This window comes from Staurois parvus, unplaced genomic scaffold, assembly GCF_062004578.1.
Source record: "Staurois parvus isolate SC_StPar_1 unplaced genomic scaffold, SC_StPar_1.0 ptg000461l, whole genome shotgun sequence".
In the NCBI taxonomy this organism is placed as follows: domain Eukaryota; kingdom Metazoa; phylum Chordata; class Amphibia; order Anura; family Ranidae; genus Staurois; species Staurois parvus.
This window is the reverse complement of record NW_028318257.1, coordinates 422,020-439,307: the sequence shown is the minus strand read 5'-3', so window position 1 is coordinate 439,307 and position 17,288 is coordinate 422,020. Positions and strand designations below refer to the sequence as shown.

At 40.2% G+C, this 17,288-nt stretch overlaps 1 protein-coding gene across 1 annotated transcript in view; it reads right to left on the bottom strand.

Annotated features, from left to right (window-relative positions):
* PAXBP1 (PAX3 and PAX7 binding protein 1) overlaps positions 1-17,288 on the bottom strand; it is a 49,269-nt gene that overhangs the window by 3,986 nt on the left and 27,995 nt on the right. Inside the window, exons 10-16 of the mRNA XM_089688924.1 lie at positions 12,702-12,817; positions 10,852-11,051; positions 7,142-7,286; positions 6,827-6,948; positions 4,660-4,736; positions 4,366-4,432; positions 1,199-1,345 (exon numbers count right to left, since the gene is read on the bottom strand). Coding sequence (XP_089545050.1) covers positions 1,199-1,345; positions 4,366-4,432; positions 4,660-4,736; positions 6,827-6,948; positions 7,142-7,286; positions 10,852-11,051; positions 12,702-12,817 — 874 coding nt within the window. The remainder of the gene's footprint in view (positions 1-1,198; positions 1,346-4,365; positions 4,433-4,659; positions 4,737-6,826; positions 6,949-7,141; positions 7,287-10,851; positions 11,052-12,701; positions 12,818-17,288) is intronic.

The following is a 17,288-nucleotide window of genomic DNA, read 5'->3' as shown; positions in this document are numbered from 1 at the left end:
GCACAAAACCTTCAGGTTTCTGCTAGAAAACTGAACAGCCAGAGCCCAGACCGTCAAAGGTGTTTCGACAAAGTAATAATTTAAGAGTGTGCCCACTTATGCAACCATATTATTTTAGTTTTTTTTATTTTTACTTCCCTCCACCTAAAAGATTTAAGTTTGTAGGTAACATTAACTGCTTCCGTATTGGGCTTTTTTTTTTTTTTTTTTTCAGCAAAGACATGTAGCAGAATTTATTTTGGCCTAAATTTATGACGAAATTAGATTTTTAAAATTTTTGTACTGAACATGTTTAATAGCAAAAAGTAAAAAATATTTTTTTTTCCCTCAAAAAATTGTCAGTCTTTTTAAAAAAGAAAAAAAAAAACCACACACACCACACAGGCAAAGCTCAATTCGTGGGGGGGAAAAAAAAAAAAAAAAAAGACGTAAATTTAATTTGGGTGCAGAGTTGCATGACCGTGCAATTGTCAAAGTAATGCAGTGCAGTAATGACAAAAAAAAATTTAAAAAATGGCCTCGTCAGGAAGGGGGGTAAATCCTCAGGAGGGCAAGTGGTTAAAGGTGGGAAAAGTTCTGAAATGATTTATCTTTGTCTTATTTTTTTTTTACATCACAGAAACCTGACATTTTAACAGGGGTGTGCAGACTTTGTATATCCACTGTGTGTGTGCGCATGTGTATATACATACACACACACACACACACACACACACACACACACACACAAAAGTACTTTTCCTAACAAATTAATTCAAGACCATGTTGCAAAAATGAATGCACCCCAAGGAAAGTGTTAAGAGCAAAGCTAAATTTTAGACAAAAAAATCCTAATGAACAAAAATTCAACTACAGGTAAGTCTAATTTATCATTAAAGAGGTGTCCAGCAGACAGCAGATTATAAAAGAGCATTACTTAAAGAAAACCCCTTCCCCATTTCATGCTGTCAGCAATGGCACCACATGGAAGAGAAATGTCACAAGGCCTGGGAAAAAAAAATAATTTACACAAGAAAGGTGAAGGCTACAAGAAGATCACAAAGCTTTACTTATCAGTCAGAATACTGTAGCAAAAGTGATACAAAAATTTAACAAAGATGGAACTGCAACCATCTCACAGAGACGTCCAGACCATCCACGGAAGTGTATTCTGTTAACAGCAGTTTTTTTTTTGCAGAGGCACCATGATTACACTTACACTCTGGGCTTTCTTGATGCTGTCTTCTCCACTCTCGTTATTCTGGAAAGCCATCAATATGTATCTGTTCAGCAGGCCGTCTATTGCCAGTTCCTGTAAACACTTGTTGGAAAGAACTCCGTACCACTTCAGGAAGTTACCAAGTAGCTGAAACAGAAATGAAGAATCATCACAGGGATGTTTGATTCCTATCGCCTGATGCCCGGGACATGTAGCTCCGGGCAAGTAGTTTTTTTCTACCTTTAGCCCAGCTGCGGGCTCACCTGTCAGTTGGAAGCATTCGGGCGGCAGTGCCGCTGCCTGATTGCTTCCACACAGTGCCAGCCTCCGCTCCCCTCCTTGTCCTAACCTTGAAGTGACTTTATGATGTCACTTCCAGGTCCACGTTGAGAGATTCCTGGCCATGGAAGCCGGGAAAGAATGTAATGTGGTGCGATGTGCATTGCATTACATTCAGTGTAGTACAGGGGAGACATGCAGGGACCCTGGATGCCCCAATAAAGAGAACCTATCAACAAAAAATAATCACATAGGGGATTTTGTATTGTAAAAAATTAAAGCTACACCCAAGAAAACACCATCCCTCCCGCCAAAAAATCGAGACCCCCCCTATTTACGCATGTACAAACTTAAAAGCACACGCTGGGGCGTTTTTGCATGAAAACGTCGATTGCGATACAGATGTCACATATCGCCACGCACGCCAGAATGAGAGCAATAATTCTAGCACCAGACCTCCTCCGTAACGCTAAACTTATGACCTAGGAGTTTAAAAGTGTCACCTATAGAAAATATAAGGTACTGAAGTTCGCAGCCATTTCACGAGTGCGCACAAATTTAAAGTTTGACAAGTTAGATATCTATTTATTCGCTGCAACCTCGTCTTTTATATTTTACAAAAAAATAGGGTAATTTATTGCTTTTTTTGTGCCCTAAAATTAACTTACTTGTATATTTTACTGAAATTTTGCGGTAACATCATGGGACATAAAAAATTGGGCTACCACTATTTTATTCTCTAGGGTCTCTGCTTTCAGAAAATATATAACATTTGGAGGTTTTATGTAATCTTCAGCCCTAAAATTATTTTTTAAACTTGTGCAAAAAAGGCTCTGGCAGCAAAAGGGATAAAGGATAAGCCCTACACTCCCCTTTCCTGAGGAGAACCCAATCGGTGCTCATTACACTGCAAGGTCTCTACCATCCCTGCCAGTCCCCGGGTGCGGTGCTGGAGAGAGGCAGGGAGGGGAGATGGAGATAAATAGTGCAATGTTACAAATATTACACGTTTAAGTCGCCATAAAGCCCCTTTCGTTTTTAAAAGCCCCAGACATTCCTAATATCACCTCCGATTTAAATACAGTTTTGGCAAAAGAAAAAAAAATTATACTTTTTTTATCTGGACAAGTAGACAACTTCAGCCATTCTCCTAATGAGACGGATGGTATGCTGGGGTATTTCCTCCCAGATCTTGACCAGGGCATCGCTGATCTCTTGGACAGTCTGAAGTGCAACCTGGCGGCATCAGATGTACTGCATGTACAGATATCCCAGAGGTGTTCTATTGGATTTAGGCCAGGCGAGAGTGACTGCCATTCGATGGTATCAATTCCTTCATCTTCCATGAACAGCAGGCATACTCTTGCCACATGAGGCCAGGCTCTGTAGTGCACCAGGAGGAACCCAGGACCCACTGCACCAGCGTAGGGTCTGACAACGGGTCCAAGGATTTCATCTCGATACCTAATGGCAGTCAGCGTGCCATTGTCTAGCCTGTAGAGGTCTGTGCATCCCTCCATGGATATGCCTCCCGAGACCATCACTGATCCACCACCAAAACAGTCATGCTGAATGATGTTACAGGCAGCATAACGTTCTCCACGGCTTCTCCAGACCATTTCACGTCTGTCACATGTGCTCAGGGTAAACCTGCTCTCATCTGTGAAAAACACAGGGCGCCAGTGGCGGACCTGCCAATTCTGGTGTTCAATGGCAAATGCCAATCAAGCTCTATGGTGCCAGGCAGTGAGCATAGGACCCACTAGAGGATGTCGGGCCCTCAGGCCACCATCATGAAGTCCGTTTCTGATTGTTTGGTCTGAGACAATCAAACCAGTGGCCTGCTGGAGGTCATTTTGTAGGGCTCTGGCAATGCTCATCCTGTTCCTCCTTGCACAAAGGAGCAGATACCAGTCCTGCTGATAGGTTAAGGACCTTCTATGGCCCTGTCCAGCTCTCCTAGAGTAACTGCCTGTCTCCTGGAATCTCCTCCATGCTCTTGAGACTGTGCTGGGAGACACAGCAAGCCTTCTGGCAATGGCACGTATTGATGTGCCATCCTGGAGGAGTTGGATTGCCTGTGTGACCTCTGTAGGGTCCAGGTATCGCCTCATGCTAACAGTAGTGACACCCTAGCCAAATGCAAAACTAGTGAAAAACAGTCAGAAAAGATGAGTAAGGAAAAAATATCAGTGGCCTCCACCTGTAACACCATTTTTTGGAGGGGGTATCTGTTTGTTGCCCATCTAGTGCACCTGTTAATTTCATTAACACCAAAGCAGCTGAAACTGATTAACAACCCCCTCTGCTACTTAACTGACCAGATCAATATCTCAGGAGTTAATTGACTTGATGCTATATTCTGATAAAGTGTTTTTAATTTTTTGAGTAATTTATATTCCAGGAATTTTTTTTGTCCTACAAAGAGTTGGGAAGAGTTAAAACATATCAAGTTTTTACTTCTGCATTTATACATATTTCGAATTTTGTCATCTGCAAGCCGTAAATGGCTTTTTTTTTTGTTGGTGGGAAGGGTTTTTGGAACTCTGACAGGCCTATTGTTTTCTGTAAGCCATTTTGGGGAGTGCAGACAGGATTTTTTTATTTCGAATTTGTAACTGTTTAGGTTTATCTTTCAGCTCTGGTCAAGGAGATGCACACATCTAAAAAACTAAGTTTTGTAATGCATTAATGACAAATTACCCAACGTGTCCTTTCACAGAAGTGTTTGGGCTCCTTATAGTTATTATATGCCTCAGGTAAATAGCCCCTTACTGCCGAGCTGAGCACTTTCACGTTACACCAAAAATAGAATACAGTACAATATATACTGTATCTTGTGGCTGGAGGATTACTTTACATGTACAGAAATAATTTCATGTTATTACCTTCACAGATGACCAGAACTGGCGCTGAAAGAACACACATGGCCCCGAATTTTTATTCTCTATAACGCTAAGAACAGAAGATTTGACAATGATGAGAACACTACTCGCTTTTGAATACATTTATACATCAGAAGGTGAAAGACAAAGAATGGGAATGAAACAGAAATGAATTTACTATTTTAGTTTTAGAAAACACACCAAAAAAAAAAAACTTTACATAGCATTAAAATGTGCAAAAGAAAGAAAGATTCATACATTTTAAGCCAAAGTAGCTGGAAAAGGATAAGGTCTTACTTTTTAGGATACAATGGCATGAAGACATCATCGTCCAAAGTCCTTCTCATTCTTACTAATAAAGCTTTGAGTAGTGCCTGGAAAGGAACAAAGGATACATATTTTAAATTTCAGATTTTGTTCTCAACACCAGCCTGTAACACTTTGAAAAGCCATTACAAATGGTATTTTTTCAGTTTGCATAAATATATCCTGCATGTCTTTGCACAGATCTGCAATAGGCCGACCACTGTCCCGCTTCTGTTTATGCTTCCCATTCACACAATAACCATCTGTGTACTATAAAGGGTGCTAAAATCCTATTGGATAAGGAGTAGGTAAGCCACTACTCCTAAACTTGTTGGCAGTTGGTGGGGCTGTAGATGAAAAAGTGAATCGTGCCCCATGGCCCCAAAAAAAAAAAAAAAATATGGAAAAGGGTCAAATGAGGATGAAAGCATACTGTATTAGCTGGAGATCTGTTAACTAACCAGTTATATTTAAAGCAGCTCAATACTCACCTGCCCAAAGGTCCTGCACCAGCATCATCTTCTGAGTGCCAGTCTCTGGGCCATTTCTTTGGCTGGTAGGTGTGACACCACTCCTGCTCATGCACAGGAAACCATCATCTCAGCACTCAGCTGAGTTTACAATGGCACTGCACAGCGCCAGAGGAAACATCAAGCAGGCATATTATTGCAGAAGAGATAGTGCACGTCTCTTCTGCAATAAAAGTCTGGGGATTTCCACCTTTAGACCAATGAGCTAACTGTAAGGGCTCATAGAAGGGCAAACAATAATATGCGTGAAGATCCATAGTTTATATGGATCTGAATGCCACAGTATTGTATTTCTATTGGCTAATGCATACAGATACACAAAGCTCTGCAATCTGGAGTTCAGCTGTGTAAAAACAGAAACATTTGCATCCAAGGTACTGCATAAGAACTGTTATTTATACCGTACTCAAACATTTCTGCTAATGTTTACATGTGTACAGCACTAATGTACTCTGTGGAAGACACTCAGGGTCAACATGTATGTGTCAATGTGTAATTAGGGATCCCTGTACTGGTTATTAGGCACTATGGAATTGACATGTTAGCCCTGAAAGACTCAGCCCTGGCAACCAAGGACACTAGGTGGCGGGAGCAGCTTGCATCTTAGGACCTAAGGGGGCAAGAGCTACCGATATCCTATTAACCATTACAGTACATATGCATGGTACACATGCAAAAATTAGCACAAGCTTTACATACATGCAATGTATGAACAAGATTTCACATAGGATCTCACTGCCTGAAGGTCCTACGTATCATATACCCCCTGGGTATTGGGCCTAAATTTGCAAGGCCAATATGAAGCAAATGAAGATCTCTTTCCTACACTTGCCACATATATGTTGAGAGAAGAGCCAAAATCACATTGACTTGCGCTAAAATGTATTTACATCCATTTTAGATGCGTTTTAACGCGCACTGACATCCGTTGCCATACATTTTGACATCTGTCGACATACATTTTAGAATTGTTTTTCAGATGTCCTTCCACTGATTTGCATTTTACAGCTGCACTAAAACACACTGGTGTGAACTGGCCCTTAGGCTTTAGTACAGATGCCAGCAAGGCTCTATGAAAAGGATTTGGTGGAAGGGGACATGTTTTAGAATATCATAAACTGCACATGGATGGGCAGAAATACAAAATCTTTGCAGGTAAAACAGCTCCAGTATATGCATTTCCTATAATGTAGTTACAAATATTCCTGGAGATCCAATTTAGTATTTTTTTCCCCACTTTCTGTAAAACATATCTGTGTACTTTTCTGGGTTTTTTTCCCCACTTCATTTCAACATCTCAACTTTCTACTCCGAACTTTTAGTAATAGAAAAAATGCTTACCAATAAAAAAGGGTAAAATTTATCAAAATGAAAAATCATAAATAAAATACTAAACAGCTATGCATAGGATCTAATCATAGTATTTCCGTGGTGCAGGCACAGAGACACTCGATCATACACTTGTTGTTTTATTTTATATATTTTACAGTGATCATAAGCCTAATAAAAAATAATGAAGGTCTGGGTAAACTACATCTTACATAACAGACTATGTTTTTTCCTTTACTTCTATTCCCTATAGTAAGCTGGGAGAATGCACAATGTTCTAGGGCTGCAGAGATTTATACCTCTGTGTTTTTATTGCCAGAATTTACAACGGTAGGGTATCCATTTATTAGCTTCTGCATCACGGCAGCCAGTCTATTCGTCTGTGTAGAGGAGAAGGGGTCCCACACGCTCTCAGCAATACCTGGGGGACAAATGACAGAGAGGACATAAAATGAGCAGGGCTGATTAATTGCCATGTGCAATCATTATCAGACATCACTGTTTATGAATGGAAAAAGGTTTCAACCTAGAGAGAGGTGTAAACAACTATCACACAATGCTCTGCTGTCTTACAGGCTTAATGTAAATCACAGCAATGCATAAAATAAACACACCTGTTAGCTTGGGGAGAACAACTTTTTCCACTAAGGACGGTAATAGAGCAACGTCTGCATCCTCCTTGTCTGCTTCTTGCACGTCACAGCCATAGAAGAGTAAACTCTCAAACCACATCATACTTTCAAAGTCACAACAATTGGGCTAAAAGAAAGGGAAAAGGTGCATGTTAAGGAACCCCTTTCACCAGCTTAAAAAATTGCACATAAAAGCATTTAAAAATAATAAAATATAAACGTTACTTTTTTTTCTTTCCATAAAGGTTTTAATAATCTGCAATGGAAAATGCTAGAAAATGTGACTTCTTCAGGAAGAGTCACTTCCCTAACCCAAGCCCTCTTTACTGGCATGACACAGCCCTCTCCTCTTCTGAGTGTAACTGTGCTAGCCCAGCTACAACGCAGTCTTCACTAAACCTGCATAACCTTTATGCAGCTGCTGGGGTGGAGCAAAGATGATTATTACAGAGCAGTGGTTGTCAACTTTCAAGGTAAAGGGGCCTCAAATACAGCCCCCAATGTTTCCAAAGGGAGTTTGTATTACATGCAAGAAAACCGTCACAGATGGGAGTACTTGCTAGAGGAAATGGTCACAGATCGTTCAACAGGAGTGGTAGGAAACTGAAGGCATTCAGCAGATACATAGGAGGCTGTCAGACTATAGGGACATGTTACATGAAACCACTAGACTACTTTTTACAAATCAATACTCCTGACTGCTGGGCACCAGGGTTATACAGCATCACTAGAGGGACAGTGCTGAGTTTTCTGGGGCTGCTGATATCACATCCAAGAAGGTAGCACCCAGCACCAGTCTCAGTGCTTCTGAATATCTACAAAAGCTATTCTTTTACAGGGAGATAACATGCCTAAAATATGTTAACTGCACATTATAGGAAGGTTTTTGTTGAAATGGAAGGTCTGGTGACAATCTCTTTAAATCACCGAAGGAATGTTGGAGATTTTGTTACAAAAGAAATCCAGACTAATAGTTAAATTCAAGATTAAATACATATGTGTTTACTATTTTATCTGCCAAAAGATTTGTAATTCTGGCCAGGCATTCTTCTGTTAAAGCACACCCTTTGATTACTCTGCGGGTTCCTATCTTAGCATAACGGCTTTCCATATCAACTTTACTACTTGGAAGGTCAGCTAACTGTTTCCTGGACAGAAGCCGATAATGCTGAATCACTGTCCAGGCTGGAGATAGACCGATATTAGAACTGCCTTGCCGAACTAGGAAGATAAGCTGCTTAAACTAAAAGCAAAATGTTTTTTTTTTTTTCGTTTTGGACAGCGGGAATCGAACCCGTCAATTTTTATTGTTGCCTGTGCCCGTTAGGGAGATTCAATCTCTCTATTCATCCTGTATACCATTATCATTGAAAGTAAAAGAAGATCCCACATTTCAGGTTGTTCCCAGAAAAGTAATAGAGGGGAGCCCAGCGTCTTCCAGTGGGGGTACCAATTCTTGTGACCTGGGGATCCCAAGGGATTCCCTTAATTTGCAGGGATTTCCTCTCCCTTCCTGCTTGGCTATGGGACAAGAAGTGAAGCAAAATCTCTGAAATGGGACAGAGATGGTGAAAAAAAATCTAACAGGGATTTTAATCCTACCTTACTCTATCCAAAATAAAGTAAAAAAAAAAAAAAATTGCCAATAGTTCTACTTTAATTACCAAATAAGTCACCTGTTTGGCTGTGCAGTTTGGAAAATTTTGTATACCACAAATTAAAAATGGTTGTTCAGCATTACATATGCTTGGCAGGTAAAAAGAGCAAATATTTATATATGCATTTCCCTTGTGCATGTAGTGGTTTGCCTGGATGTTTCTTTGAATTTACCATCTTATTTATAATATGGTATATAAATAAAATGTAGTTTAAAATGCACATTCTGCAGCAGTGACCTAAGAATCACCGAAACCATAACAAAATACACATTTTGGATTGCAAACACTTCATCACAGCAAACTGGACAACTTACAGCCTGAATCTCTTAATGGCTCTGTATTGTCCTATGTAGTGAAGAGCACAGGCATATTTGGAGACAAGTCTGAACCCACTTGAACTATCCAATCACTGCACTCAATCATAAGTGGCATTCCCACCCCATGTGTACAAGGGGTGAAGCTGCAGCACGGGGAATGCCTCAGCCGCTTATGACTGGCTGCTTGCGTTGACAGCTTTCAGGTGGCTTTTGACTCATGTCCAAACATGCCTAGGCTCATTCTTAGACCCCTAAATTGTATAAATAATTGTTGTACTTTTATCCTGGCTCTGTTTCAAAATGATGCAGATCTTTCTATTAATATTTGCACCCAAATAGGGTTAACCACTTGCCCCCCAGCCTGACCAGGCCATTTTTTTGTGTTACGAAGCTGAATTACTTTAATTGCGCGGTCATAAAACACTGCATCCAAATAATATTTATGTCCTTTTTCCCCATGAACTGAGCTTTTTTTCGGTGGTATTTGATCGCCTGTGTGGTTTTTATTTTTTGCGCTATATATATATAAAAAAAAAACCAAACAGTATTTTTGACTTTTTGCCATTAGACATGTCCAGTAAAATTTTTTTAAAATATCAAATTTCATCATGAATTTAGGCCAAAATGTATTCTGCGACATGTCTTTGCTAAAAAAAAATCCCAATACGCGTAAATTAGTTGGTTTACGTGAAAGTTATAGCGTTTCAAATGGGAGTATATATACACTGGGATTTTTTTTTTGTACTAGTAATGGCGGCAATCAGAAACTTCTAGCGGGATTGCGGCAGACATTCTTACACTGGGGGGAACTGACTTGGTGTCACTGACAACCTCAGTGACACAAATGCAATGATCAGTGCAAAAAAAAAAAAAAAAAAAAAAAGCAATGATACAAGAGGTTAACAAGAGAGGCGATCAAAGGGTTAACTGTGTGCGGTTTTACTATGTTCTGTGTGTTGGTGTTTCACTGTAATCACACTGCTTTGGATGGCTGTGCACAACCATACAGAGCAGTGTGCATGAGCTGACAGGGAGGAGAACTGTATTGTTTACAGTTTGAGATCCTCATCAATTGTTGACAAGGATCTCAAACTGTATTGTTTGAGATCCTCGTCAGTCACCGGGCACCAGCGAGTAATCATCGGCCGGGACCTGGTGATTCACAGCTGCAGGTGCGCGCACCTCCTACTCGGAAATGTGAAATCACGTATATTTATATTGCTATAGGGCAGTCGGGAAGCGGTTAAAGAGCCACAGTAAATGTGTAGCCACTATTTTACCAGCGAAATTTTTTTAATTTGCTTATGTCAAAATCTGCATATTTTTAAATCCCCCAAAACAACAAATTTTCTGAAAGCCCTGTAAAATAAAATGGTCTTGCAATACCTGCACAACTGTTTTTCACATACATATTTTCAGCCAAAAATTAACTAAAATTTAATTTAATTACATACAAACCCAAATATGGGGTTGAGTAAATTGATAGTAAACATGTCATGGCCAGTACACACCAGGACATGGTGCGGGAAACCTCACCGCAGACATAATATACTACACTTGCAATCTACAGTAGGTGTTAGTGTTAACCAGCCCTTAACACTGTGCATGTTTATGAAATGGCAAAAAACTACAATACTCAAAACATGTCCATAGATGACACTGTAAAGCCTTACTGGAGGGATCATCAACATCAATATACTGCACATTTTAAATTTACCTCCAAAGGGTTCCAAGTTAAAAGCTGTAGCCGTACGAGAGGACTTAAAAGTTTCGGTAAGCAAAGTCCAATATAAGCATCTTTATAGGAATTCTCATATTTACATCTCCAGGTTTCAAACTGCTCTTTAATACAGTCAAAAGAATAAAAATGTTCCAGTGTATCTTCAAAAACTTTACTAGAATCTTTTAGAATGCGATCTAGAAAGAAAGAAATAAACGTTTAATAAAGGATTCCCATGAAGAGGGAGCATACAACATCTCACAACTGGACGCTGATAACCTTGATAATAAATGGAGTAGCATATATATGATAAAATATATGAGTGAGCCAAACCCTCAGCCGCTCTGAATGACCATCAGGAGCAATGTTTTATAGAAGCAAACTAAATCAAAGAAAGCTATGGTGAATGGCCACAAGATAGCGCTGACTCAAATAGAGTGTCCAGACAGGTTCATAGTGTTGTAAGCAAAAAGACATGTAATCCAAAGTGGCAAAGCACAAAAGTTTAGTAAATTTCAATATACTTCCAACTGACTAATAAAAATGGCTTTGTGAATAAAAAAAAATTTCATGCCATATAAAAACATGCTGTTGGTAGAAATAAAAGTGTCACTGTGCTGTTGGCAGGAATATAGTACACATACCAGTGTGCTGTGACACTTATTGGAGAAGCAGATGTAGTGGCATGGGGTCAAAATAGTGGTGATGACACTTTAGGTACTGATCCAGGTTGTTTACCCATCCAATTACCGAAGGTCTGGGTAAAAAGGCAATGGATGCAGAAAGCTGGCTACTAGGGTCTACAGCGGTGCTGGTGTGAGTCCTGCACTGGAAGTGATGTCAGGTCGACCACAAACAAGTAGAAACGGAGCCACAGATATTCAGTGCAGCAAGGCTTGGTGTACAAAACCAATGAAGGAAATCGTGGTTGCCATGGCCATTATCCATAGTGCTCTATGATATAGTTTGTTTCCCATGAAGTGCATAATACATAAATAGTGGGCACGGTACCAGCAAAGGTGTCCCAAGATTTTTTAATTTTCCCGTTTTGTATATCTCTGTACACATTGCCAGTTTTACACTGCTGCTGTAACTACAGTTGTGAAGAATGACTATACTGGGCTATTTAGATGATGTGCGATCATATTGTTACTGCCATGATTTATACATACGCATAAACCAATACACTAAAAACTATAACCTTATAATAGATTTATACACACTATCTGCACAGTACTTTATTTGCTGTGTATCCAATTGTCATGTACTTTTTTTTATCTTATATGCACTCTTATAAATATAAGTATTTGTTTTGTAAAATATCTTGAGTAGGCGTGCCATGGATATCAATATACATTACGTTTTGCTATCACAATATGTAAAGAGGATATAAACTTTCTTTAACATACAAGTCTCTCTCTACATTACCCTACTTACACTGACCTTGTATCAGAGATATTATACATCTATATCCGATATCCCAGAGTAAGCATTTACAGTACATATCAGGGTGGAGATGAGACTATATAAGCCACAATGATTAGACCATTGCAAGAACCATTTAGTGCAGTGTTCTGTATCAGAGTAATCTTCTCCTTCACCTGTGAGATCTATTTGTAAGAACCTGAGATTCCCACATCCTGCTTTTGGCTCCACAGGCACATTTTTATTTTATTAGTAAGAACGATTGTACCCCTAGACAAGCATCACCTGAGATTAGCTGGCAGTGTGTAAAGAAAGCAAAACCAAGACCAATTGACTTAACCTAGCCTGTTTTCAGAGGTGATGGGTCAAGTGTTGTGCTACTCACAATATTAATAAAAAGAAAGACAAAAAAGGTACCCCACCCTTCTCCATGTTGAAATTAGTGATGTCAGTGGACGTCTCTTCATCATCGCTAGAAAGACCTTCAAGGTGTTCGGCCATCTTGCCAGTTACCTCTCGAGCTTGCCTCCGACGTGCTCTGAAAACAGCAGCAAATGCTGGTTTAGGATTAAAAGCCAAGTGCTCACAGAAATTTCATTACTCGAACATGTTACAAAATTTATAGTTTTCATAACTATTATTTTTGGTACTTGGAAGAGCTCACTATTACTCAGAAGTTAACTTTTAAACAGATTGTTGCAAGTGAAGGAGAAAATCTAGTTTACAGAAAACTAGTTTACAATTTCAAAAACACTTGGCTACTTGGTGGTCATGCATTTGAGTTAAAGGATAAGTTCACCTTCTGACCAAAAATAACAAACCGCATATTTGCTGATGTGAATGTACAATATATGTATGTAAAAGCGCTGCGTAAATTGACGGCGCTATATAAGTACCTGAAATAAATAAAAAATTTCTTTGCAGGTTAGAAAAAAAAACTTAATTTATTATTTTTGGTTGCAGGTCTACAGATCTGTCAGTATATCTGCTTCCCCACACGGGATGTACGAGCAAGCAGATACTCACCGACAGGAAGAATCAATAAACTACCACAGCTCTCCACTGGGCTTGCAGGGGCTGCAGCATTGGGAACATGTTACATGTTCCACCATTAAAACGGGCGAAACATGCATCATGTTCTCAAAAGGTGAACTTATCCTTTACCCATGGTTCACATATCTGTGGCTGTGCGGGCCGCGTTTTGCGCAGGCACGAGAGCCCATTCATTTGAATGGACTCCCATGCCCAGGGACACTCATGGAAGAAGTCCCTGCACTTCTTCGGAAAACGCAGCCTGTACGGGAACCAAGGTTCCCAGTACGATTGCGACTTCCAGTGCGGGCGGTGTGCCATTGCAATTAATGGCACCTGCCCGCGGGTCCGCATTCCTCTGTGTGGGTGGTGCGGCTCTGCATATTTTTGTGCGGATCCGAAATGGCATCACCCGAACAGATGTGAACTTAGCCTTAAAGTGGTCGTAAAGGCTGAAGGTATTTTACCTTCATGCATTCTATGCATGAAGGTAAAAAAAAAAAGTGTACAGCAGTGCTCCCCAGCCCCTCAATACATACCTGAGCCTCATCGAGATCCAGCAATGTGCACGACAGCCTCGGCTGTCCCGATTCTCTGCCTGCTCACTGGCTGAGACAGCAAGCAGGAGCCATTGGCTCCCACTTCTGTCAATCACAGCCAGTCAGCCAATGAGGAGAGAGAGGGGGTGAGGAAAAGCAGCAGTTCCGTATGTGTGAAAAGGACACACAGAGCAGCAGGTACCCCCATAGCAAAGCTGCTTGCTGTGGGGGCACCCGACAGGAGGGAGGGGGCAGGAGAGCCTGCAGGGGACCCAAGAAGAGGAGGATCTAGGCTGCTCTGTGCAAAACCACTGCACACAGCAGGTAAGTAAAGCATGTTTGTTATTTAAAAAAAACCTTTAGAATCGCTGTAAGTTAGCTAATTCTGCATTTATAGTTAAAGCGCAACTAAACCCAAGACCAAAAATGTAACACATTACTGGTCCTTAGATGTGGTGGTTGCACTAGTTTCCATTTTTTTTAGGAACATTTCTCTCATCCACTGAGACAAACAGGAATTATTGAACATTTTGTCTATTCTGCTATCCACAGGAGGATTACATGCTTCCGTTTTTTGCTAGTGTCTTAAGAAGATGGACATCTTTTCTTCAGCTCCACTGATTAAGGACTTAACCTAGTATTTCTTCTAACTTTGCTTCTTCAATCAAGTTTCAGGCTAATAGGGCGAGTCCAAAAGTGACGTTTGGGCAATGAGTTCTACTTAGGGTGCTTTCCACTTAGGGTGCTTTCCAGATTTGCTTGACCAGTCTCTGAAAATTCACACTCACACCGTTCCTAGGTTTCCGCTGGCCTAGCACGAAAGAAGTTAATGCTCCTGGGCGTTGATCTCATTTCACTGGCTGGGGAAAATGGCTGCCTCCTGATCTGTTCACATTTGCTCTTAGTTTTTCCATGGTGAATGTTTCAGCCTCTCCTGAAGCAGTATAGGACATTACAGGTAGCTACAAGACAGCTGCCAGTTCTTGTTGCTGAGCCTGTTCGCCTTTGTAACAGCATTGCTCACCCCTTAGCTGGACTGCTTTTGGTCAAGCCAAATGCTAGAGAATTCTTTTGACCCCCCCCCCCCCCTCAATGAATAAAACAGAAAAGTTTTTGTACTCACTGTAAAATCCTTTTCCTAAAGTCCATACAAAAGTTTCACCCCTCCATGTTTATGGACATTGCTTTTTGCGACTACATTGATGAATGCTGGTTGTGGGAGGGGTTATATCCAGGGCTGGACTACAGTTTTTTGTTTGTTTTTGCCAGTGTTCAATCCTTCTGCAGTCAACTGTATACCCAAACGTTGAAGAACTCCAGTATTCATAATTGGACTCAGTAGTTTTTAGACTGCACAAAAACCATTTCTCTTTTTTTTACCATGTACTGTACAGGAGATATATGCTGATCTTGCCAAAAAAGCAGTTTGCTTGCCACTTCCTGTGAGATGAACTGGAAGCAAAACATTATCTTACTGAATTAATCCCATCAATCTAGATGTAAGGAGTGAACAAAGGCAGACACGTTTGAAGTCCAGCCTGAATGATAGCCATGGTGTCTTCTATAAATACAGTGGAGGAGTGAGCATAGCCACCCAGGGACAGGGTGTACAGTTAGGTCCATATATATTTGGACACAGGCACAATTTTACTTTTTTTTCAGGTATTTACCAAAACATATTCAAGCTATTGTTATATAATGGATATGGACTGAAAGTGCACACTCTCAGGTTTAATTTTAGGGTATGTTGGAAGATACGTTTATTGGAGGAAGGGTTTAGGAATTACAGCTCTTAAGAGTAGCATGTACGTCCACAGAAGACAACAGTGGTGGATGATCGCAGGATCCTCTCTATGGTAAAGAAAAACCCATTTACAACATCCAGACAAGTGAAGGACACTCTCCAGGAGGTGGATGTATCATTGTCAAAGTCTACAATCAAAAGAAGACTTCACGAGAGCAAATACAGAAGGTTCACCACAAAGTACAAACTATTCATTAGCCTGAAGAATAGAAAAGCCAGATTAGACTTCACCAAAAAACATCTAAAAAAAAAGCTAGACCAGTTCTGGAAAAGCATTCTTTCGATGGATGAAACGAAGATTAATCTGTACCAGAGGCAGTGTGATAGCATGGGCATGCATGGCTTCCAGTGGCACCAGGTTATTGGTGTTTATTGAGGATGTGCCAGAAGACAGAAGCAGCCGGATGAATTCTGCAGTGTTTAGAGATATACTGTCAGCCCAGATTCAAACAAATGCAGCAAAGTTGATTGGATGGCGCTTCACAGTACAGATAGACAATGATCCAAAACACACTGCAAAAGCAACCCAGGAGCTTTTGAAGGAAAAGAAGTGGAATATTCTGCAATGCCCAAATCGGTCATCTGATCTCAACCCAATTGAGCATACATTTCACTTGTGAAGGCAAAACTAAAAGACAGAAAGACCCACAGACAAAGAACAACTAAAGACAGCTGCAGTTATAGCCTGGCAAAGCATCAGAAAGTAGGAAACCCAGTCTTTGGTAATGTTCATAGGTTCCAGACTTCAGGCAGTCATTGCCAGTAAATGATTCTCAACAAAATATTAAAAATGAACAATTTATGATTATATTCATTTGTCCAATTACATTTGAGCCCCTGAAAATGGAGGGACTATATATAAAAATGGTTGCAGTTTCTAAAATTTGTGCTTGATATTTATGTTCAACACCTTGAGTTAAAGCTGAAAGTCTGCACTTCAAATTCATTTGGATTGCTTTCTTTTAATTTATTCTGATGGCATACAGAGCCAAAAGTATGAAAATTGTGCATGTGTCTAAATATATATGGACCTAACTGTATATTATTTTCAGGATTATCATGTTAAAATAAAGAAAACCTAAAAAAAAAATAAAAGCATGCACCACCTCTAAAGACTGGTAAGCAGCAATATATTTTTGAGATATGCTGCAGGACAAAAAATATACATGTGTTATATACATACACTGCTGAAAAAAAAAATTAAAGGAACACTTTTTAAAATCAGACTATAGCATCAAGTCAATGAAACTCCTGGGATAATGATATGGACAGTAAAGTAACAGAGGAGGTTGTTAATCAGTTTCAGCTGCTTTGGTGTTAATGAAATTAACAAGTGCTCTAGATGGGCAACAATGAGACGACCCCCAAAAGAATAATGGTTTTACAGATGGAGGCCACTGTCGTTTTTTTACCTACTCATCTTTTCTGATTGTTTTTCACTAGTTTTGCATTAGGCTAGGGTCAGTGTCACTACTGGTAGCATGAGGCGATACCTGGACCCTACAGAGGTAGCACAGGCAGTCCAACTCCTCCAGGATGGCACATCAATATGTGCCATTGCTAGAAGGTTTGCGGTGTCTCCCAGCACAGTCTCAAGAGCATGGAGGAGATTCCAGAAGACATGCATTTACTCT